The 25,794-nt window shown below is 37.9% G+C and overlaps 1 protein-coding gene across 2 annotated transcripts; it reads right to left on the bottom strand.

Moving 5' to 3' along the window:
* Window positions 1–5,013: 5,013 nt before the first annotated feature.
* LOC131043629 (type IV inositol polyphosphate 5-phosphatase 11) lies at window positions 5,014–10,744 on the bottom strand. Of its 2 annotated transcripts, none has more exons than XM_057976865.2 (7): window positions 9,613–10,744; window positions 8,696–8,829; window positions 8,372–8,448; window positions 8,144–8,269; window positions 6,263–6,513; window positions 6,029–6,166; window positions 5,014–5,448 (listed from the first exon to the last, which is right to left on the bottom strand). In XM_057976865.2, the coding sequence occupies exons 1-7, from the start codon at window positions 9,937–9,939 to the stop codon at window positions 5,287–5,289; spliced, it is 1,215 nt and encodes a 404-aa protein (XP_057832848.1). In that variant the 5' UTR covers window positions 9,940–10,744; the 3' UTR covers window positions 5,014–5,286. The 2 variants fall into 2 exon arrangements, with proteins under 2 accessions (XP_057832848.1, XP_057832847.1); XM_057976864.2 differs by having other exon boundaries at window positions 9,532–10,743.
* Window positions 10,745–25,794: the final 15,050 nt, after the last annotated feature.

Genomic DNA, 25,794 nt, shown 5'->3' with positions numbered 1-25,794 from the left:
GCGGCCACCGCGGGGGACACCACTCCCTGTGGCTCCATGGTTGTGGCCTCCGTGAGAGGGGGGAGGAGGAGGCAAGTGGAGCTCCGCTCCCCGCCCTCCAAACCCCAATCCAATATATTTTTTTTTTTCTTAACAATTTCGATTTTAAATTCAAAATAACCAAATGAAATGGTTCAAAATTTCATATTTCAATTTAACATAAAAGAAATCAATTTTTCTATAATTAAAAATTTGGGTTTTAATAACTTCCTCTCTAAACAGCAAAACCCCATAATAAAAAAAAAAACACAGTCTCATAAAGAGACTTACAATATAATTTTCCAGAATGATAAGGTTTCACAACCCCAAACCATATTCCAACAAAGATTCATAATGGGCTAAAAAGAACCATTTTAACACAATGATTCAACTATGTTTGCAAGAACACTAGTCATAAGCATAGTTCTAAACCCACAAATCCAAAATTAAATCTAAAATCAATTTTAAAAGATTGGATTTTTAACACAAACATTTTTCAATCAACCAACAGAGCATTTCCAAGGCAACAAGGAGGACAAATAAGGTAATTCCTACCTCCATACGCATTCCTGGAAGAGCTTGAAGGAGAGCCCAACCTGCAAGATCTAGAAGAACTTCTTCCTCCCAAAACCCCCAAAACTCCTCTAAAAATATTTTTCCAACAAAACATTTTTCCAAAAATATCCATCCTCCAAAATTTTCCAAAAGTCTAGGTTATAAGGAAGAGTTGACCAAATTTTCATTTTTTTGGAATTAAAATTTTTATTAAAAAAATAATTCTCAAAAATAATTCTTTTCCAACTATATCAACAAATTAAATTGTTTTTCCCATTTAAAATTGATTTTCTCACTCAACTGAAATCTAACCTTTCTATTTCAAAAATGCCAAAAGATTAAATTAATTCTATTGCAATTAAATTTAAATCTTTCTTTTTCAACAGCATATACAAAATGCATTTAATATTCAAAATCAACCATTTAATTGAACTTACTCCCAATTTAAGACGAGTAATCCAATATCAACGATAATCGCATAACGAAATCCCGATTAATTTAGTCCATAATCTTTAATGCACAAACACATATTTAATCAAATTAAATACTAAGGACTAATTAGCCAATTTAACCATACACACCAAGCACGCAAACCAAGAAAGTCAACCAGACAGACGACTCGCAAACCCAAACAAAAAGGGAATATCGACAACGACTGACGATGCTCACTTGAGCACGACTATGGTCAACTAGGGTCCTACGACCACCTAATCCAACTCTAAGGATAAAAGAGGTACACTCAAACCTGCAAATCCAGGTGAAGACGAACCTCGCACTCATGCGGCGTTGTACCTGAAATCTCCTACAACCAAGAGTCATACATGCATATATATGTAACTTAATGAAAGTGTTAGCTCGATTTTAATACCACGAAATAGGCACACTAAACAACTTGCATACAACTGGTGCGAAAACCACAACGACAGCTATGCATTAAATCAAACATCTGACTATAACATTATATTAAGATAAACTAACCAAGATTAAACCGAGATCAGAAATTGATTAGGGCAGGGGTACTACATGGGCCTTCTACAACACTACCTTTGGAAATCTCCAAGTATGAAGTTATCCTTGAATCTTTATCTCAAGCAACCAACTTTAGAACAATCACCACACATTTTCTCTGTCACAACTTCACATCACCAACTTTTGCAAATAATATAATCTTGTAAGTCCAGCAAACATATTGATCCACACACTCATCCACACCATTAAAATCAATTGGTCTTATATATATACCATCTTCTTCATTACAAACATTAATTAGGTTGGTCGAAACAAAGGACAAGCATAGGTCCTATCAAGATGGCCACCAAAAAATAATTGTGGTGAAAGCAGTCCAATCTAGGAGATAGAGAGGACCTAAAAATATCATATAACTTCTTTCTAAGTAGTTTAGAATAATTCACACCTTGTCACACATATTACAAGGTTGGCAATAAGTAACATGTAGATACAACAAGCAACACATCATTAGTTGGACCAAAACATATCTTCTAGATGAATGGCCCCGATGGGAAACCTCACATGCCAAGGTAGGATCGAAAAAAAATGCAATGCATTCTTCAAGGAGAGACACCCAAGCATTCAAAGTAGGCTGAAGAGCAATTCTTGTCGATGAAACTAGAGCAGTGACATTGAAACACACATTCCAATCACAATGCACCATCAAACAAAAGATATAACATCATGTGTGTTGAATGGTTGAATGGTCTAGAATACTGAGAGGGGGGTGAACTAGTATTCCCACAATTATAAAATGTTTACTGATATATTAACCTTAGCAATTAATCTCATCAACATGAATCATCAAATGCAGAATAAATATATAACATAACCACAAAATGAACACTAGATTTTTTAATCATGGAAAACCCAAATGGGAAAAACCACGTAGAGGGTTAACTCTTAAGATAATATAACTAGTTATATGGTGTTTACAAAAGGAGTGGCTCAGTGTTGGATGGCTCAATGCTAGATTACAATGCAAATCACTACCAGAATACTCACTGCAATAGAAATAAGTGAATTGAGGAAAATTGCATCTCTAAATGCACGAGGTCGGTTCCAAGATAAACTCAATTAACAACTCATAGCAACTCACAACAAATATGATAAGGGATCTCTCCAACCTATCCACAACTGCCTGCAACAAATCCGATAAGGGATTACTTCAACACTATCTGCACTCTGTCAATCCAACTGCTTGCAGCAGATCTAGTAAGGGATTATTGCAACACTGTCTGCAGTTGCACTTTTCCACATACACCTTCACAACTCACATACTACTACTACTCTCCTATCCACAACTCATTCATCTACACAAATATGTATTCTATATATATAATCTGGTAAGCACATACACCGAGATAATATGTTGGCCAAGCACAAATGAATTACACAATAGATCAACACACTACATAAACATGTCTCGACCAAACTAAGTCATCCTTCACTTATCTTCTACATGCTTCCTTCACACACTTCAATTACTAAAACACATTGCCTTTATCACTGAAACAAAACAACTTGGGTCTATCAGACCTATAGATACAAACCCACGAGTACATATTCCAAGCATAACAACTCCTATCTTCAAGATATAGATGCCACATATTCTAGATAAAACATTTGATAATACAACAAACACAACTGATACCAGAGTTCGATACATTTACCATGATAAGAAAAACACAAGATTCCAAAGAAGAGGATCTTCTAGAAATAACCCTAGTAGATCATACATGCCTTACTTCTCAATGCTTGTTCAATATCATTGCTTTGCTCAATATGCTACATTCGGTCCTAACCAGACCACTGGGTTTGACATCAATGACAACATTCACACAAATCTAAAATTCTCCCCCATTTCATTGAAGGAAAAATGTCTCAAAAAGAACAATCTCAAAAACATGTTTGTATGTATATTTGCATTTAACCCCCCCTTACTTATATCACTCATATTTCTCCATTTCTTTATTTATCTTTCTCCCCCTTTGACATCAAGGACAAAGGGTGCCTTTGATGAAAAATAAAACAATTGAGTTCAACAACAAAAAGAATGTCAAAATTGTATATCAAACAGAAATTCCTTAAGTGCTTTTCTTCTGAAAGGCTTCTATTGATCCTTTGTGGAGGTGTTTGTTCCCCCATGTGCATGGTGACTCTGGTTCTGGATTCAATGTTGTCTTCCTACATATTTTGGTTGGGTTTTCCCTTATGGGGCTTGGTGTCAAAACCCTTTGTTGGGTGTTTGCATATGTTTATTTGCCTCTACTTTTTATGGTAAGGACCCTATGGAGGTGGGTTCGGATGAAGCATATCTCAATGACTTCGGTTATGCAAGTCCTTTAAAGGTGGACTCTTCTTTTTTTGTAGCCCTTCATCTCTTTGTGATGGTTGCAGAGGTTTGCTTACTTATGAAGTGAGCATTCAAGAGGGTTGGTTGATGCTCCTGTTACTTTCCAATTTGACTAGGGGTTGATTTTATTCTAACTTTGTGTTTCTTTAAGGCTTTTGTTCTAAAGGGATTGGGGCTCTCCTTTGGGTATCTTGTTGAGGTAAGTGTTACTGTTAACAATGAACCTATTGAGGTTGTCCAAGATGCTTTGTTTGCAAGGATTTCTACCAATAAAAGGCTTAGGAATGCCTTTCAAAACCCTTTCAACATTTTTGTTCTATTCCATTCTTTGGCTATCTTGTTTAGTGATTTTTTGGAATGGCTAGGCGATTCTATTGTTGCAAGGTTTTTGGGTGCCTTCCAAAACTAGTTGTTTTTTAGATATTTTTGGTCTGCTTCCTTGTCTAAAAAAGTCTTTATTCAAGGTGGTCCTATAGGTAAAAGGTTGCAGGAAGCCTTTCAAAATATGCTATTAGAAGACTATTCCCTTAGCTACTTTGTTTCTAGTGCAAGGGTTTTTGTGTGGAAGATGGTTTGGGTTGCTTTCTTAAATCCCTTAGTTCTAAAAATGTGAAGCTTTTAAAGAGATCGAGATCTTTATTCCTACTAGTTTGTTGCTCTGGTCAAAAGCCTCTCTCTAAAAAACTGATCTTCTCTTTTTTGTTTTGGTGGTCTCACTACTTGTGAATTCCTCCCTCTTGTCCACCTTGTTGGTTGTTATGTAAGGGTTCGAGCCCTCTCTTACTTTATCTAATTAGAAAAATATAATATCCCTTTCAAAAAACTCCAAAAAAAACTATTTCAATTGATGTCAAACATTTTCAAAACAAAATTGAAAAATATAATATTTCTAGAAAATAACACGACACTAACCATATATATCATGCTAGCTCATAATATGAAATTAACAATATATGATTTTACTAATTATCACTAATATTTCTATTATTTTGAAAAAGTAAGGTGATATCCACCTACAAGTGAACACCACTTCCAATATGAATAAAGCCAAATTATTGGAGAAATGAGGACAGTCCAAAACCAAGTATAATTTCTTATATCAAAGATATTTAAACAGGGGTCATAGAATCTTGAAGAAGACGTCTACAATATATTATCAACAAAAATCGAGCAATAAGAGCAATTAGAAATAGAAATAATAATAGAATATGCTCTTGCTTTAAGCCTCTATTATTCCTCCACATTCAAAAGAATCAAAAAATAAATGGTCCCCAATGGGGGAAAACTTATAATGAATAGTTTTTTATACCTCAACTATAGACAACAGTTAATATTTAACAGATTTTGTGTTATGTGAAGGCGTCTAGATGAATGGTTAGAAGAGCTTTAACAGGTCTATGATCCGACGCCTTTATATGGTCGATAGAGTCATAGTCCTGCACGTCGGCTTTCACATTTGTTGCACGATTCACTTTGTACAATATTCTATCAGTCCATGATGGAACTCTTTCCTGGAAAAAAGAAAATTTCAAGGTCTCAATGAAAAAATAAAATCTGTACTTTAAACAAACATTTTTTCTAATAGACTTTAAATTTTATTTTTTTTCAATAAAAGTGGATAATTTCACTAAATTTTTTTATTAATATTTTTTATTTTTTACACGGATTTAGTGAGCATACGGGAGGAAAGACTCCTGGGAAGAAAACCTCCAATCACAGCTCATAAAATAAACCTATAGTATCTAACGGATCAATTTATGCACCCCGCCGAAAACCACATACAAAATGCGGTCACAACACATATAATATCAGTTTTACATAGACTTTAAATTATTAATAGAATTTGACTAGAATGAATTGATGTATAAATTGAAAATTGATATGTTTATTTTAGATGATCAAAATTTATGAAGTAAATCAGATGCCTGGGATCCACCTTCTTGTTGCAGAGGGGTGGGTGGCAGGCCCTTAAGAGAAGGAATTAGCACATTCACTATTCCTTTCATATATAATGATGTTTTATTTTGATTATCGTGAATATGTGTAACACTATTTTATTAACAATGGAACATTTATTCATTGATATAATACCTTAGCACTGGTATCATAATTGTCAGTCCCGATATCATATTTGTAGGTGGGTCTGAAAGATAGTGGACCTTCGCAGAAGCCATGGAATATCTCCCCTCTTTCTGCCTCTCTAGAAAGTTGGTCTTTTGCTCTCAGCAGCTGTATATACATTTGAATATCTATGTCACTCTGAAGTCTATTAACTCGTTGATGAAAAAACATTTGCATAAAGAGTCTTATTCTGATATAAATTACCTTTTGGAGGTTCTGATTAATGAGAAAACTGACTGATTTTCTGCTTCCTTCGATTCTGTAGTTAAGATCACCCAGCCACACCACTACATCGGACTGCCCAACAGCAGGAGATAAAGCAGTTTCGTGCTCTGGAGTTTTCCAGGCAGGAGAAAGACTGTTGATTCGGCTTGGACTTCTCTTTGCTTTGCTAAATATGGTTTGGCAAATTCGCTGGTACTGAACATTTCGCTCCAGGACATTGTTCTCGTGAGCTGCACCAAATGATATGAGAGAGTTATATTAAAAAGCCGGATGCATCTGTAGACCAAAAGCAAACTTATCAAGTTCAATTTTTTTTTTCTAAAATTCAAGATATTCAGAATTTTTTTATTGGTATTCTATTTGAATTTCAGACTGTTAGGGAAGGATGTCATAGTTGTTATAGCTATTGTCACTTATCTTAAAGATTCTAAATGTTATATCACATTTTGAAGATTTTTATTTTGTTTTCTTTATATGTAATTTAAGAGTTTACAGTTATTGTTTCAACTTTTGAATAGTTCTAATGAACATTGGAAGATTGTTCCGTCAAATTAATCTTCCGTCAAATTTATACACAAATGACCTCTTAATTCTTCACTATAAGTATCAATAAAATTACATAATTCCTCTGCTTAATAATTTTTTTCAATATACAATGAGACTATTGATCTAAGATACATGATTACTGAAACATGAACGATTGCCCCTTAGATTCATCTGTGAAATTCTGAAAAGTAAATGGACGGTGGCTAAACTTGACAATTCTGCCATGGAGGACTTTTCTTCTCTCCCCACTGACTTTTCAACTTGAGAGTGAGCTGGACTGCAATATTAACCTATAAGATGAAATCATGGAATCCAACGTATGGAATTTTCAAGATTATTTGGAATTATGTTAAAATTGACGACCGTTAACACTTTTTTTTGGTGTTTCCAGCACCTTATTTGAGTGGTCCAACTGTATGCACAATTATGGTCAATCTTATAGGATAGGATAGCAGTCACTTTAAATTTTCCTGCCGACCAAATGTGAGACCCAGATTCAATTGTTGATTTTTTATTTAGATACAGTGACATATTCGTCATCATGGTTGACAATGTGTACGTTTTGTCGGGGGAGAATGGACCATTTTACCTACGCACAAGGCAACTGCATTTATGGGTGGAGTAATTTTGTGGAACCTTCTAGCTTGAAGCTTTTACAGGTATCTCTAACAGGTTGGAGGACCGGTATATGACATTTCTTACTCGTGATACAGTGAGGCTGATCTTTTTAGATTTGTTGTTAAATCAAAATTCATAGGTGTTATTGAACGTTCTAATTTTCATTTCAATTATATTTAGGGTGATGGTTATGTTTATAAGATCAATTTTCAGAGGTGTGGCTATTAATCCAACATCTCCGTTTGACATATCTTGAGGAATTGATCTTGGGTTGAGACTCTGGTATCAGATATCTCACTCTATATCTAAAGTAGCCATTAATTCAATAAGATCAATTACATGAAATGTGACAATTATTCCAACGATTTTAAAGTGATAAAAGTATAAAAATCTCAAAAATAAACAGTTGTAACTATGTTAGTAGATTTGATCATTTTGAAATTTGTTGGTATAGGAACTATCACTTCCTTCAATTTAGTTATAAGACTTAAGAATTTATTGAGAAAACATCAATACAAAAAAAAGTTTATTGATATAAGGTGCATAGATTATATCTCCTGAAAGACTAACAAGTATCCATCCTACCAAATCCATCAGTAAACGTTGGATGTCCCAAATAACAAAAAGAAAATGTGACAATTATTTAAGCTTTCCTTATTAGAATACCCAGACAGAGGGCGGAATGTATTTACTTACGAGATAGATGGCATGAAATCAAAAGGAAGGAAGTGTCTCTGTATTTGAAAGCTATGCCCACCGCCCCCTTATGTCGTCTTACAACGCCTCCCAAGCCCCCTAATGCAACCTTGTCAATTCTAACATCTGCACATTCTCTCACCACAAAAAGCAATTTAGCACTGGTCCACATAGAAATCTAATCAATTTTCGTTTTACTACATGGACTAGGAAAATCAAGAGATTCACCTTTTATAACAGGCTGTATAACATTCCTTGCAAATAGGAATAGCTGCAGAGAGACCATGATAGAAGCAGCAACCAAGCTGCATCCAGTTAAACCAAAAAAATTCATGAGGCGATGATTTGATGACAATGAAACTATTTTTATGGCATGTATTGGTTGTGGAAAACTCTATTTTCTTTGCACAGCCCATAACATCAATTCTAACACATTCTTAATAATGTAACTTACTTAGTAGGAAAGCTTTGCAGAGTGCATTGTAGATTACAGACATGCCATTAGCTTAATCACAGTGGAGTCTATAATGTTTCAGAAATTGGGAAACTAACCTGTAGTTTCCTCCCAATGCATTGAGAATCAGAGAACTAGCATTGCAGTTGGGAACTTCTTGCAATCCTATAACATACAAGTCGAAGCTTTCTCCTCTCCCTCCAACAAGTTTATGAAGTTCATGGCAAGCAACCTACAAAATAGAAAATGTATATCCATATCATTCATTAATTACCAGGATATGTCAATTGGATAGAAGTAAATTTATGGACAAGAACAACAATAGAATTATTACATGGGTATCAAATAAATGATACAGCAGCTTTCTTCTTTAAAATTGTCCTATGGTCATATAGCCTTCACTGTTTGAATCTTTGGTTTAGCAGTATGATGAACAAAATCAGGGCAAAAATGGCCTAGGTTCAAAATCATATGTAATTTACCAAGTTAAGATTCAGTTATTCAGTGGATAGGATAAGCAAAACAGGCGGTCCAGTTATGGTGTAAAGAGAGAGTTTTTCAATTGAATACACTTGGGTTTAAAGGGGGATGCCGCCTAAGCCTTAAAATATAGTCTCTATTGTTTAAGCTTTATCTACCCATAGTATACAGGCAGAGCAAAGTCATCAGTATTAGAAAAGAGCCTGAAACTGCAATTCTTAAGCACCTAAAAAGAGCCTAAGAAAGTAATTCCTTAGCACCTAAAAATTAGACTGGTTTAACAGACTCGATTAACATAAACATGTGGTGGTAAATCAAACATAAGGAGAGTAAAACTGAAAGTCTCATTGTCAGAGCTAAGAACAACAAAAACAAGTAATTTTTTCACTTTGGGAGGTTACATATCAGATGTTATAATCTCTTATTGCATTTTGAATAAGTATAATCACCATACCTTCCCATTCATATTCCAGGTGACAACATGCACACAGAGATCTGAGACATTGGCAGCAGCATTCTTGGAGAGCCTACAAACCTTTGTTTCAGTTCTTCTTATGCCGCGACTGCAAATCTTCTCCTTCTCACTAAGACTCCTTTCCAAAAGGCAGAGGATATCCTTCCTTGTGAGGCCATGAAACGCTGCCAGATCAGACCCATTCAACCCATCAATCTTCAACCTCACTTCCTCCATATCTGGATCCTTCTGCACTTCCAGTCTAGGTCTTTGCTTGGACACCTCAGAATCTATTTCTGCATAAACAAATTCACTTGTGTGGGGCTTTTTCCTCTTCTTTAAAAGGCCCTTCTCCTTAACAGTTTTGGAATGCCTGAGCATAAAGCAATTCCCCATTCTTCCAAACATCCTCTAACAACCCAATGTATTTTTCCACAAGCTTCAAAATATTCATCTCATGTATCATAGCTTCTTTCAAGAACAGCTTCCTTAACTTAGGCAGGGCGATCTATCTAATCCAGTAGCTGCAGAGCACATAGGTCCTAATGTCTGTTCAGGGCTAGATTGAATAGACTGAATCATTTCATTTTTCAGCTGAACAATTCAATCTCATGACAACTAGGGTCTGGATTTCTGCAGACTGGAATATATCACTGGCATAAAACAGGGCACATTGCAATTGAATGGAATTAACTAACTGTAGCAAATTCCAAGCTTTACTGCTAACATTTCTCCTATACTTTTATTCAACAAGTTTCTCTAAACAAATCTTAAATCTTTTGGGCTGTTCTTCAATTTTATTCCACTGAAGTTGATTTTACAGCATACTGACTATTTACAGTCCTCCATTGTAGAAACCTTAAAAAGGGTACCATGAAAGGAGGAATGAAACAAGCAAAACACACAACTTTATTCTACAGAATGTCTGTTTTTATTGAACTAAAACCTCAAAATAAGTCAACCAGAGCAACAACTCCTAGTTTCCTGTCATTGTTGATAAGCAAAGGAAACAAAAAAAAAACAGAATTTCTTGCAGAGTAAGTCAATTAGTTACTCCCCAAAACCAGCGACTGAGTTGGAATACAGAAGGCAGGACTTTTTATCTGTTGGAACAGGGTAAGTTGTAAAGTTATTGAGCTAAGCAAGGAAAGTGCGCATAGAGAAAAAGTTCTGGTGCATCGATTTCTTGGAAAACCAGCTATGCAGTATGAATAAAAAGTAAAAAAATTGGTGCCGGCTTGAAAGGAATATATATTGAATTCATATAATTTGGCGGTGTCGTCGTTGGGAAGTGTCCGTTTTGTTTGAATCGAGTCCTCACGTGGGCCGCATACGCGTATTCCTCTCCATAATTATGAATATTTAACCGTTGGAAATCGAGATGGCTCTTTTTGACCTAAGAATATGCCACGTAAGCAACGGGATCTTCGATCCATTTTGATCGTTAGCTGATTAGCTTTTGTTTTGCTGGGGCATTGACGAAAAGGGCGTGTTCTACGGTATGCTCTTATTTGACTTTAGGGTTTGTTTTTATTTTGGGTCCGTTTGTGGGTCCCATTTCGCTAGGCGGTTAGGAATGGGACAGTAAAACCTTAACCTCGGCGTTTGCTTCGATAATTTTTTGTTTATTACACCAAATCGGCCCCTATGATACGAATGTTTTGTTTATTGAGTTTGAATGGAATGAATTGTGGTCTTCTATGTTTGGTGATGCTGACATAGGAAGGGAGAAAGAAAGAGAGGAGAACTAAAAGTTCAGAAAAAGTACGTACTTTGGTGTTTTATTTTAATGTTTTAGGTTATTTTATGTGGATAACTTTATTGGACGATTTTAGTATATATTTTGTATATGATTTTGAAATTTATTAGTTTAATATTTTTTATATTTTGTTTTTCTTAGTATTTATATATTTTGTATATGATTTTGAAATTTATTAGTTTAATATTCTTTATATTTTAATGTTTTAGGTTATTTTATGGGATGATCTTATTGGATGATCTTAGTATTGACTTTGTTCCTAACTTTGAAATTCATATATTTTTATGTATTAATTTTTTAGTTTAAAATTGTTTATATTCTTGTATTTTGTTTTTCTTAGGTTCGACTGTAGTGTTATTGTTTTCTCAGTTTTTTCAAAGTTGATAATCCTAAGATATGATTGTTATTTCTTTGTGGGTATATTAGGATATCAATCTTTAGAAAAATCTATGTAAAACACGGTGAGAGATTTCATTATGGAATTTTTTGAAATAATAATTATTTTAAATTTTAAATTGAATTTTGTCACATTATTTATTGTATATTTTATTAAAGTGTTATTTTATTTTTCAATAATAAGACAACAAATATAAAGATTATTATGGAAGATTTTTAAATAATTATCATTTTAATTTTTAAATAAGATTTTCTATCACGTTATTTATTTTATATTTTATTAAAGAGTTAGTTTAATATTTTTCAATAATAAGACAACAAATACAAAGATTAAAAAAATGCTCTGCAACTCTCCGACTCTGCAAGGTTTTTGAATTTTGAACTCTTTCTGTTCATGGTGGCTTCTTTGGGTGGGGGTCATCTCCCCTTGCCAACTAAACCCCCTTCGGACTTTGTGGTGCTGACAATTTTTATCACTGCTCCTCCTTCCCTTTCGAATGATGTCACTCCTGAAGGGGCTCTCACCAGTTCAGTTGAGTTGAAGGAAGCAACTATTGACATTCCTGAAACCATGGTGTGTCTGGACAAGGTTGTGGACCCCATCCCTAACTCCAAGGAATATGTCGCTCACGATGAGGGCAAGGACAAAGGGACCCCTGTTGATAGCACGATTGTCAAAAGATGGAAAAATGTGCTGGTTGGAAATTCTCTAGGGGACGTGGACCCCAACTTGATCCCTCTTTGTATACAAATGGAGGAAGGCATGACTATTGAGCTCCCTGACAAAATAATGGACTGCATTCTACTCAATATGAGTAATACTTTGATGGGGAAATTCTTTTCTCTCCGTCCCACTGTTGAGATGGTCAAGAAATGGGTTTTGGACAAATGGAAACTAAAGGGGAGTTTCTTTGTTAGTGCTATGCCTGGGGCTCTCTTCCTTTTCAAATTTACTACTAAAGAGGATGTTTTCATAATACTCTCTGGTTGTTGGACCTATGGTAAATGCAACCTATCCCTCTGTAGGTGGAAGGTTGGTTTTGACCCGGCTGTTGATCTTCATAAGTCTGCTCTGGTTTGGGTTCGCCTTCTTGGACTCCCACTTGAATATTGGGATGACTCTGTCTTCAGATGGATTGGTAACACCTTTGGGCACTTTGTGGGCGGAGACGAGATCACCAGAGCCAAATCCAGACTGGTTTATGTGCACTTTTGTGTTCAGGCAATGGTTAGTAAGAACTTTCCTAACTTCATTACGCTTAAGTCTATGTTGGAAAGATGGACTCAAGCGTTGGTCTATGAAAATGCTACCCTCTTCTGTCAGAAATGTCATAAGGCGGGTCATATTATCTTTGAGTGTAAAGCTTAGGACCCTAAGCCCCTCAAGCTCAAAGGTCTCGCGGTTGATGAGGGGTCTAGTAAAGAATATGCTTCCACAATGTGCCATGGGACTGACTGCAAGGACTACCCCTTCACAGAGAGTATCTACAAACTCCTATGCTCACCTCCCAAGGTTGTTGATGGGTTGTCGGATTCAGATGGTAGGTTGGCCCCTCAGGAAGTTGCTTTATTGACCAATGGACTTTGTTCTTCAAAGATATTGGTCTCCACCCTCTCGAAGGTGTTGACTCCTCTAGAGGATGGAGAGATTGTGGATGGTTCCTCAACCCCAATTGTTCCTGGGTCTATTGGGACCCCCCCTCCCCCCGCCCCTGGTAAGAACCTCTCTTCCCCTGGAGCTTCCTCTAATCGTTGTAAATGTCCTAAACATGAGGGTTGGATCACACAAAGGTGCAAGACAAGAAATGGGAAGATTGATGTTGGGATTGACCTAAAGGTGTCGACCATCACAGAGACTCCCTCAGCAAAAGGAAGCAACAAGGGAAGTCACCAATGGCCGACAACGAACCTTGGAAACATCCATCAAAGGTAAGAAATGAAGGTTCTATCATGGAATGTGAGGGGTCTAACTAACCCTCAGAAGCAGTACTCCCTGAATAATTGTATATTTTAAAATAAAATAGAGGTCCTTCTTATTCAGGAGGTTAAAATGAATGAAACCTCATTTTCTATTATTGTTGGTAAAATATGGCCAAGTTCTCAGTTTCTTATTAGTGATGCCACTAGGGCCTCTGGTGGTTTGGTTACTATGTGGGACTGTTGGTATAAATAATTATTCATCTTGGATATTATTACACTTACTTAAGTTTACTTAGGATAATGCATTTTCATAGTAGTCTAGGTATGAGACACTTGGGTGTTTGTGCCACATTGGGATAGTGTGTGTAGGAGAAATTCCACCTTTTATGGTGTTGATCTTGTTGTTACACTCCACTCTTGTTGTTACACTCCACTCTTGTTGTTACACTCCACATTCAGTGGGTGATCCACCTCATGTGGACTATTATATTATTTCTCCTACCTACCCACACCTATTTCCTACCTACCCTTGTTTCTTATTGAGCCACATGTCATGTTTGTGTGCTCACATATCCCTAGCCTTGCATATATAAGCAAGCTCATCTACATTGTATGTAACTATGTAATTTGATTATTGATCATTTTCTATTGATGAGAATACAGTTTATTCTTGTCCTATATTGTGTCTCTATTTTGTACATTTCATTGAGCTCTTGATCTTGGCAAAATCTCACATGGTATCAGAGCCATTGGGGCTTCATTGATTCGTCTTGAAGAGGCATTATTACGACGTCAAGAGGCAGATCTGAGGAGCAGCATCTTTTGGAGGCGTCCTAGACCAGATCCGACCCCGCCATTGCGTCCAGAAGGGCGTTTCCATGAATTTTGGTTATAAAGTCGGCCTATTTTGGTGAGAAAAAAATTTTCCCCAATTTTGCTATAATCGTACAGATTTCGAAAATTTTTATATATTTTTCAAAAAAAAAAAATTTTAATTTTTTTGAAAAATATTTTTCGAAAAAAAATAAAAAAAAAATTGAAAAGTCGAAAAAAAAAATCATCAAAGAAAAAAATTGAATATCAAAAAAACAAACAAAAAAATTTTGTGTTTGGGGGTCCGCAGACCCCCGTACCCCGTACCCGTACCTGCAGTCTATGTTGCAGGTCTGCACCACTCGTACCGCATCCTCCTGCCACCGTCGTGCATGCCGCTGATCACCGCCGGAGGTTCCCGCCGGCTTGCTTGGTTACCGTGCTTCCCCAGTGGCACCCGCCACTACCGCTCGCCCGCTCCCTCCGCCCTTCGGCGCCCGCTACCTCCGCCTCCGGTGACGCCGACCGCCACCGGCAGAGACCTCCGGTCACCGCCCGCCGGCCTCCGTGCCACGTCACCCAGATCGGCGAATCCCGCGTCCGCCACGTGGCAGGCGGCCACTGGCCCGCGGATTACACCGTACACACAGTCAGCAATCCGTACACAGCGCCACACAGACTTCCGTACACATAGTCACCGTGCCACGTCATCCGTACGGACTACATAGTCATCTGCCACATCAACCCATCCGTACAGTACGGACACCCAGTCAGCAGAGGGCGAAGTTTTTGCGATGGTCATACGGCCATCAAAGTTAACCTATTGACTTGCTAACGTCAGCTCCACGTCAGCATTTTTCAAAAATTTGGCAGGCCCCTCTCATTTGCATTTTTGATTTTACAGTTCAACTTCAAATGGCCATAACTTGCTCATTTTTGCTCCTTTTTGGGTGCAATTTGTTTTGAAATGGGCTAGAATTTCGTGCTCTCCGCAGTGGTGAAGATTTTTTTTGATTTTGATGCACAGATTTTTCAGAAAATGCAGTTTTTGGTGACTGTACCTGAGTAATCCCAGTTTTTGCAACTTCAGAGGCTTCATTTGGGGTCATACGACCTCCTTTTCAGGTGCCATTTTTTTTGAAAGTGCATATTTTTTCATCTAATTTCACATGATGCTATCAGATTGATGCCATTGTAAGTAGAAATTTTACTTTCAGATTTTGGCCATTTTTGGCTCTCTTGGTACTTGTATATTTGCTTGAATCTCAGTTAGATTCATTGCACTATTGATTGAAGTCTCTTGCATCTCATTTGATAAATTGTAAAATTTGCATCATAAGCCCACTTTGCCTTGTTTTGCAAGTGGCTCATTGTAATCGCACTAAGTATAAAGTGCCAAAATCATCACTTTAAGGGGGGTACTTTGATTGAGTGAATTTGGGGGGGTGTCTCTTGTGCTTTTGTGCTCTTGTGTTCCTTCTTTTTTTTGCTATGGGTTCTTCTAAGTTTCCTCTCTTAACTCCACATAACTATGCTACTTGGAAAATTGATGCATGGAGTAAACTTATGGAAAAAGGACTCACTCATTATATTGATGGAACTATTGTTGCTCCAGGTGATCCTAAGGCTGATCCAGTTGGTCACTTAGATTGGCTCACTAAAAATATCATGGCAATTGGTACCTTAAGAAAGTATGTATCAAAGGATCTCATTTTTCACATTGAGAAGTGTACTCTAATCAAGGATGCTTGGCAAAAGTTTCAAGACTTGTATGGTCAAGTTGATGAGATTAGGGGATATCAAATTGATAGTGATCTCACCATGTTAGATCCTAAGAACTTTGATACTATACAAGATTATGTCACTAAGGCAAACGAGTTGAGGGCACAACTCAAAGATTGTGACATTAATAAAAAGGATACTCAATTGATATTCAACTTGATAGGCAAGCTTCCACAAGAATATGCAGCATTTGTTTCTAGTTTCCAAACCCATAGGATGACAATGGGTTCAAGCTACAAAATGCCTACATTTGATGCTTTCAATGAAATGTTGATGATGGAACAAACTAAGTTGATAAGCATGGGCATTCTTAAGGCTTCTAAGTCTCAAGCATTAGTGGCAAATCAAGGAAACAAAGGAAATCAAGGAAAGGACAAGTCAAACAAGAAGAAATGGCAATCAAAGACTAAAGACAAAGCACAATCTTCTCCACAACAAGGAGATTCATCCTCTTCCAAGAGAGATAATTCACCAAAGAGAGAGAGACCTACTTGTGCTTATTGTAAAAAGATTGGTCATGAGGAGCATCGTTGCCATTCTAAGAAGATTGATGAGCTCACACATATCATCAAAAAGCATAACATTGATTTGCCTAAAGTCTACAAGAAGGATGATTCATCAACTTCCACTTTCTCACATTCAAAAGGAAAAATGGCAAGCATTCATGGCTTCTACAAGTGGAAAGACTCACTCTTTTGGAACAAGAAAAGGAAAAGCTCTATGTGCTACTATCAGTCATGATTCAGAGAGATGGCTTCTAGATTTAGGGGCTTCTCATCATATGGCATCTTCACAGTCTATGTTCTCTACATTTGAGCCTTGCACCATGCCACAGATTTTGATGGGCAATCATACATACATGGATGTGATTGGGAAAGGATCTATTGACATTGGGGATAACTCCTTCAATGATGTGTTGTGTGTACCCCACTTGACAAACAATCTCCTTTCTATCTATCAAATCACACATGGCGCAACTAAGAGAGTTGTGGAGTTCACACTTGATTTAGTTTTTATTAGAGACATGCAGACTAGAGCTATCATTGCAACTGGGGTGGTTGATCATGCATCTCGGTTATACTCCTTTTCAGATTTTGTTGATGATGATGATTTCACATTTGATGATTCTACACATTATGATCACACTTCTTGTGATGGTTCAGATTTTGAGGAGAACTTTGGACACTTGAACATGGGGATTCTCACATGTGAACCCGTTCTTGAGTCTTATATTTCATCTCCTCATATTGATATCACATCACCTATTGCACCTGATGATGCAGATAGTGCGACAGTTTTGCCTTCATGTGATTCAGTGCAGCAGGATATTCATTGTCTTCCAGCTTCAGATTCATGGGATGATTACTTGACAGATATTGCAGGTTTATTTATGGAATCCTACATTGCAGATTTGGGAGACATCATTGATGACATTCATCTTCTCTTTGATGAAGGTGATCCTTCTTCGATTGTTGCGAGGGCACACTCTGACCCTCTTGTTCATTCTCTACATGATCATTCTTTCGAGGTTGCAATGATTGTGGATACTTATGTACAGCAGTTGGAGGAGGTCTCTTTATGTTTTGAGGAGACATGTGAGTCTTTGGGACATGTTCTACATCCATCTCCACTAGATCTTGGAGTGCCTTTTTCAGCAGTGTGGCACAGTTTACCACCTTTGGAAGGGGTATCTTTCAGCATCGACATGGGGACATTTGAGCAGTTTTCAGAGATTCCTTTCATCATGAGTTTTCTTCATACATCTTCCCTTCATGATTGGGGAGACTTCATGGATACACCTTTGGTTTTGTTTCTTCCTAAGGGGAGGAATGTTGTTCGACGTTCGTGGAGCAGTTTCTTCATACATCGAGCTTCTATCATTGGTGCAGATTCCACATTGAGGGGGGGCTTCCTAGCTTCTCTTCTTCTCTCATATGGGGGGGACTTTTTCCTCACATGGGGTTTTGTTCTTCACATACTTCTATGAGAGTTCTTTGTATGTTCACATCTCTCTTTTGGGGGAGGGTTTTTTCCCATTGGGTTTTTCTCTCTTTCCCCACTTTGTGAGAGTTTTCATTGCATTGGTTTGCATGCATTTGCATTTGTACATGGGTACCTAACATGGCCTCGTAGCCGAGACCCATCTTGCATTGCTTAGTTGCATTGTAGACTTAAGTGCATTCCCCTAAGTTGCACTTAAGGGGGGGTGTTGGTGTAAATAATTATTCATCTTGGATATTATTACACTTACTTAAGTTTACTTAGGATAATGCATTTTCATAGTAGTCTGGGTATGAGACACTTGGGTGTTTGTGCCACATTGGGATAGTGTGTGTAGGAGAAATTCCACCTTTTATGGTGTTGATCTTGTTGTTACACTCCACTCTTGTTGTTACACTCCACATTCAGTGGGTGATCCACCTCATGTGGACTATTATATTATTTCTCCTACCTACCCACACCTATTTCCTACCTACCCTTGTTTCTTATTGAGCCACATGTCATGTTTGTGTGCTCACATATCCCTAGCCTTGCCTATATAAGCAAGCTCATCTACATTGTATGTAACTATGTAATTTGATTATTGATCATTTTCTATTGATGAGAATACAATTTATTCTTGTCCTATATTGTGTCTCTATTTTGTACATTTCATTGAGCTCTTGATCTTGGCAAAATCTCACAGGGACCCCTTGCAGTTTTCCGACATCCTAATCTCTTCCTCAACCAACTTTCTTATTTCCTTGTTCTCTTCTGCCCTGGGATCTTTGTTCCTTATCAATATTTATGCCCGTAACATTAGATTGGGTTGTCTCTCTCTTTGGAAAGAGATTTCTTTCCTTCTCCAGAATGATATCAATGCCCATTGGATGATTGTGGGGGATTTTAATTCCCCTCTCTCCCCCTCTAAAAAAATGGGAGGACTTCAAGAGTACTCTGACAATGTGACCAACTTGGCAGATTTCAGAAATAGGAATAGTTTACTTGATGTGGACTTGATTGGACACAGATTCACCTGGTCCAATCTTAGAAAAGGAAATGACCTCATCCAGGTTAGATTGGACCGATTCCTCATCTCTGGCAACTGGGGTATCAGTTTTAATGTGAAGCTCTTAGCCCTTCCTAGAACAGTTTCTGACCACGATCCTCTTCTTCTTATGAGCTCCCCTCAACGTGTCAGGAAAAGTTACCCCTCTAGATATGAAGTCATGTGGAATACTCACCCCGAGTTCAAAGATTGTATCAAAAGTTGGTGGAACACTCATATCTTTGGCACACCTATGTATCGAGTTGCTTAGAAATTAGTCTTAGTCAAAAGAAATGTTCATGGATGGAACCTTCGATGATATTTTTGTTCAGAAAAAGGATCTCAACACCAAACTTGCAGTCATTCAAGAGCAAATTGACAATGGGGACCTCCTCGAAGCTTCTCATCATGAAGAGGTGAATCTTAGAAGGAAATGGAAGGAGAACTCAACTAGGGAGGACTTGTTTTGGAAATAGAAATCATGAGTTCAATGGTTGAAAGAAGGAGATAAAAATACGACTTTCTTCCACAAATCAGCCAGCATTCATAGGAGAAAAAATTGCATCTCTTGTCTAAGGAATGATCAGAATCAAGATCTCAAGGACGAAGCTGGTCTTGGAAACTTGGCTACTAACTACTTCTCTTCTTTGTTTAGGGATGATTGCAGAACTAGGGACCTGAACTTGGATGGGAACCTCCTTTATTGCCTTCCTTCTCCCCTCACTAAGGAAGACAATGATCTCATTATGTCCCAAGTTACTGACGAAGAGGTGAGGAATGCAATGTTCTCTATGGGGTCTTTTAAAGCTTCGGGCCCAGATGGCTTCCCTCCATCATTCTTCTAGGACTTTTGGGATGTGGTTGGCACCGATGTGGTTCTTTCTACTAAGGAATTCTTCAGATATGGAAAAGTACTCAAGAAGTTAAACATCACATTCATTGCTCTAGTTCCTAAGGAGCTGACCCTCCTAAGGGACTTTCAGCCTATCAGCCTTTGTAACACTCTCTATAATATCTTCACCAAAGTCTTGGTGAATAGGCTTAAACCCTTTATGGATTCTCTGATTAGCCCAAGTCAGAAGGAGTTCATCCCATGTAGACATATTCTTGATGCGGCCATCTCCACTCATGAAGTCATCCACTGTATGGACAAGAGTCACAAACCAGGTATGGTTCTGAAACTAGATATCTCTAAGGCTTATGATAGAGGAACTGGAGCTTTCTTTTTAAAATCCTGCAAAAGTTAGGTGTTGGGGGAAAGTTTCTTAATCCCATTAGGGAATGCATAATCACTACCAATTATTCTGTCCTCGTGACTGTTATACCTCAGGAGTCCTTCAAGGTGTCCAGGGGTCTTCGTCAAGGCGACCCTCTGTCACCCTACCTCTTCATTATTTTGGCAGAGGTTTTAGCCAAAAATTTTAGTTCCCTCATTAATAGAGGTGTCCTCAAGGGAATTAAACCTGCTTACATTGTTCCCCATACTATTCTACAGGAGTTTGTTGATGACGCCATTCTTTTTGGGATTTCTTCAGTGGTTGAGGCTAAGGGTTGGAAATCCTTCCTCAACCTTTATGTGAATGCCTCGGGTCAACACATTAATTATGATAAAAGCAATATCTATTTATTTCACACGAAGAATAAACTTAAAGCTAAAACTCAAGGGATCCTTGGCTATCAAATTGCCTCACTCCCTAGCACTTACCTTGGGCTACCAATTACTGTTAAGGATGTCTCCAATTCCTTTTGGGTTTCTATTCTTGAGAGAATGCATAGAAAGCTGACATGATGGAAAGGAAGGTTCCTCAGTAGTGCAGGGAACCTTCAGCTACTGGCCTCTTCTTTGCAGTGAATTTTGGTGTGCTTGCTCTCCCTTTTAAAAATATCTGCCACCATAGATGACAAGCTGGAAAACATCCAAAGAAATTTCCTTTGGATAGGAATGGAAGAAAAAAAAAAGGCTTTCTCTTGTTAGCTGGGATAAAGTCTGCTATCCGAAATTTAAGGGGGGCCTAAGAATCTGCAAAATCACACACTTCAACAGGGCTCTTATGACTAAAATATCTCGGAAGCTAATCCACGAGGACTTGGACTGGGGTCATATAATGAGGGATAAATACCTTGGCCAAGGTTGCTTTCTTTCTACTCTGAATGAAGAGGGACTCCCCAAAGGCTCCAAAATATGAAATAATATTCTCAACCACAGAGAGCCCATATCTCAGGGTATGAAGTGGCTCATTGGTAATGACAGAAATATTTTATTCTAGGAAGATAGCTAGCTTGGGGAAAAGAAGCCTTTGATTTCTTTCCCCTCCCTTATAAGGATTAAAGAGGTTGCCAAGGTTTTCTTTGGTGTTAGGGTCTCCAATTATTTCTTCAACAACACTTGGAAGGCTATTTGTGGTTGTTGTTTTGATCAGTCACTCCTACTACATGTTACCATGGAACTGCAAAATTTGTTGGATAGGACAAGACTCCCACTCTTTCCTAGGGAGGACAAATTTATTTAGAAATGGAACCCCACTAGAGAATTATCTGTTAATTCTACTTACCATAGCATGCTCTGGGACCCTATCTCTCTGGTTAAGTGGAATGAAGTTTGGAATCCTCAACTTATCTCTAAGATCATTTTTTTCTGGTGGACTACACAACAAAATCCTCACTTAGGATAACTTGGCTAAGCGTGGATTTTAGTTCCCTAATAGATGTGTTATTTGTAAAATGGATATGGAAAGCCCCCCCCATCATTTCCTCCATTGTGCCTTTGTCAAATCCCTTTAGGGGATGGTCTATAGTAAGATCAACCTTTGCTAGACTAAGAATGAAAATTTGATACATTTGTTGCAGGAGTGAAGGGGCCCCACTTCCAACCCCCTGGTCCACCATCTCTAGAGACAAATCCCCTCTCACCTCTGCTGGAATATTTGGAAGGAGAGGAACAACAAGATCTTCAGGGATAAGGAGGCCTCTCTTGAAAATGTCTTTGCATGTTTCCTTAAGCTCATCTTAGAAAATATCTCTGTCACTAGGGTTAGGAAGCCTCCTAATCCTCCCTCCAATAGGGATTGGTAGATTTCTCTCTGTTGGAACCTTCCTAGCTCCTTTGCTCACACAGACAGCTCCAGGCATCTCCAGAGACAGATTACTAAGTGGTCCCAACCGATCTCGAGTTGCTTCAAACTTAACTTTGATGGGGCTGTTAGACACGGCCTAGTTGCAGGGAGCAGTTTCTGTAGAACTTATAGCGGGGCCTTGGTCGCAACCTATACGGGGAACCTAAATGGTCAATCCAACAATCAAGCGGAAGCCATGACCTTGGCTTGGGGGGTCCGTTTCGCCCTCTCCATGGGCATAAGGACTATGGACATTGAAGAGGACTCTAAGCTTATAATTGATGCTATCACAAGGCAGAACAAACTCAACTAGTTGATTAAAGGTATAATCAGAGATACTCTTAGACTCATTTTAGGGCTTGACTCCTTCCACATCATGCATATCTATAGAGAAGGAAATGGGGTTGTTGATGCTTTTGTAGCACTTAGATTAATGGATTCAAGCCTACAATGATGGAGGAATCCCCACTCTTTTCCTCCTAATGTTAACTCCCTCTTGAAGGGAGAGTGCACTAAGCTTACTCCTCATGAGTAATCTCTCCTTTGGTCTATACTGCATTATCCTCTTGCCTTTCTAGGGCCTCTGGAGGAATTATTCTTCAAATTTGAATAAGTGCAATCCTTTCATGACTAACAACAACAGTCTACTAAGGTGGACTGCAACATGGCTATTAAGAGTGAGGTGTACACCACTATTATTTTTTTGGTACACTTTCCTTGGTTTTTTCTTAATGATGAATCTAAAGTGTGATCGCATGCAAATCAACTGTCCTGGTTGGATGGATTTGAGTGGTTGTTGAATGCAATTTGCACCACGTGCTCCTTGCATTCATGATAGTAGATTTTGTTGTGATTTCATGATGGTTTTCTACGTGCCCAAGGTCAATTCGCATGAGGTGATTAATGGCTCTCACAAACTTCCTACTCCCAAGGACAATTATGGTAATAATTTCACTACAAGGCACCTTGATCTCCAAATCATTATTAAAATTGCTAACTCATACGAAAAACTTGTTTCTTTTTTTGCTAAGGGCCATACTCTCGAAACTTCATGTGTGTCAATGCTCATGTCTACTGCTGAAAACACTCTCTCTACTAAAACTATGAGGGGAGACAAAGTGCAATATGAACCAGTCAACCTGGAGGATTTAAAAAAGGACGTTGTTGTGTGGACTATAGTGTTGAATGCAGGGTGGAATATTTCATGGAAAGCCTTGCCGGCCATGATGAACAACTCTCGACCCAATTTGCAACCTCTTGGTCTGGCATAAGGGTTATTGTTGGGGGGTCTCTTTTGATGTCTTTGAAAAAAAAATTTCTCAGGTGACGGGCCTTTCCTTGGATGGGAGAAGATGGAAGAGAACCGGTCATTGTCAACAGTGAGGTGCTGAAAATATTTTTCAAGGGCAAGGAGGAACCAATGAAAATGCAAGGTGGGTTCGCCAGAGAAGAGTTGAAACACCCTTGGAACTAGATTTGTATGATGATTATGAATGATTTCATGCTAGAAGATTGTTACAAGTTATTTTATTACTATCAATTGCCCTTGCTTAACCATTTTCACAACAATGATCTTCTTTGCTTGTCATTTTTTCTCCTGCATTCTTCAGAGGCTTCAATTAAGGGATCCTTGGACCCTAAAAATGGGGATAAGACACCCATCCCTTTGCATTAGGGCCTCATATATAGGTTATACAACTTCCACCTATCCCTTTGCCCTCCCAGGAATCTTACAATCTTACAACCCCCATTAGCTTCTTCGCACCCCCTTATGGCCTTCTTTAGTGGCCTTACTCACCCTAGAATTTTTTAATTTGTGAATGAAGCCTTTTCTTCCCCTTATTTCCCCTCTATTGTTTCTATCACAAAGATTGCCCTTCATTTTGTACCCTCTTTCTCGGTTGGGAAAGATAAAAGACACACTCCTACCAAGGGCAAAGGGAAATCCCCTTCAAAATGTAAGCGAATTGTCATTAACAATTCTTCCTTTGATGATTTGGAGGATGAAAACCATATCCTTGATACTGAAGGAAGGAGGAGGTCCCACAAAGTTGCTTCCAAGGGTTCCTCAGAGAATAAGATAAAATCCCAAAATGTCTTTGACTCTGAGGAGGATGACACTCATGGCAAGGATTGAGGTGTTTTGTATGGGTCGGCGGGTGGTGAGGATATTAAGGTGTCTATGCATGGAATTGAGGAAGGTACTTTGGGGCCCCCTACTGGTGTTGGTAATGTTACGTTTGTTGAGGAACCTATGGATCAAATTAACCTTGTGGACCCTGATGAGGTTATGAAGATGGTGGACCTTGACACTAACACTTTTGGAGCCCAGATTGTTATTGTCCTTGGGGATGATGTGGCTAAGGTAGCGGCGACTACCAAGGATGACAAGGAGAATTCAGGTGTTGATAGTTTGATCAATCAGGAGGAGAATAAGGAGGATAACAGTAAGGAGGAATAGATTCCCAAGGGGATCTCTACCATTGAGCAACTCCAGAATATTAGCAGTGAGGTTAGTGACCTTCTCAAGCATATTGATAGCTTAGGCCCACTCCTGGATGCTAAGGCCATCAGAGAAGAGATAAAGGAGATCACACGTAGGATGGATGTTCATGATAATCAAATTGTTAGCATTAACGAGTTTTGTCTACAAGTGTTGCATAGCTCAACGTTGACTCTCTCCCTCTTGCGAGAACACACTGCTACTGATGATGTGGATAAGGAAGAGGCCAGTGAGCTTTATAAATTTCTATGCAATGACTAGAATAGGGTCATTGAGATAATTGGGGTCCGCAAGTCGACCCCTTAGCTCTTTTCAATCTGGTCTTTGTTTTGGTCAGAGGCCCCCTTGTTTTTCTATTTCAAACTCTTCGTATGTTTTTTTATCTTTGGATGACTATTGTTTTAGTGTTGCTAAAGTGTTGTTTTAGTGTTGTTATGGTGTTGCTTATAGTTCTTTCTATGTAAAGGGTTAGTGCCTTGGTTAACGTTGCTTAGTAAAAAACAAATACAAATATTATTTGTATTTTTCATATGAATACCATTTTTAATATTTATTATGAAATTTCAATTGTATTTGACTTTTACGTGAGATGTTTATATTCAAAAAGAGTCATTTTATTTACTTAAGAATTATTTTGTAGTTAGTATATTACTTTATTTTTATTTTTTAAATTTTATTCACTTAATTGGTATTTTATAATATGTTTTTTATTATTATTTTTGTATGTTGGCTCTACAATTTTTTTAAAAATAGTTTTTTCTAACACACTCACATCTTACCTTGTAATGCCACTATAGTTACATCTCTTGACATGATAAAATAGTTTGAATGTTGTGTCTAGAGTTGTGTATGTAAACATATCATCATAAGACATTTTTAGATCATGATCACATACTTTAAAAGTCACAGACGAGCATTTTCTCTCATAGGAATAAAGCAATGTTAGTCA

The sequence above is a fragment of the Cryptomeria japonica genome, chromosome 1 (assembly GCF_030272615.1).
Source record: "Cryptomeria japonica chromosome 1, Sugi_1.0, whole genome shotgun sequence".
Taxonomy (NCBI): domain Eukaryota; kingdom Viridiplantae; phylum Streptophyta; class Pinopsida; order Cupressales; family Cupressaceae; genus Cryptomeria; species Cryptomeria japonica.
Note: the sequence above shows the minus strand (reverse complement) of the source record. Positions and strands in the feature narration are given on the sequence as shown.

What these genes read in the sequence shown, in the direction of transcription:
- LOC131043629 (XM_057976864.2), bottom strand. Translation starts at nt 9,939, where the DNA reads ATGTTTGGAAGAATGGGGAATTGCTTTATGCTCAGGCATTCCAAAACT. An exon ending in TATACAGCCTGTTATAAAAG is followed by an intron (nt 8,270 to 8,371) that starts GTGAATCTCTTG and finishes GAGAATGTGCAG; the next exon opens with ATGTTAGAATTGACAAGGTT. An exon ending in ATTATGATACCAGTGCTAAG is followed by an intron (nt 5,449 to 6,028) that starts GTATTATATCAA and finishes TCTTTTTTCCAG; the next exon opens with GAAAGAGTTCCATCATGGAC.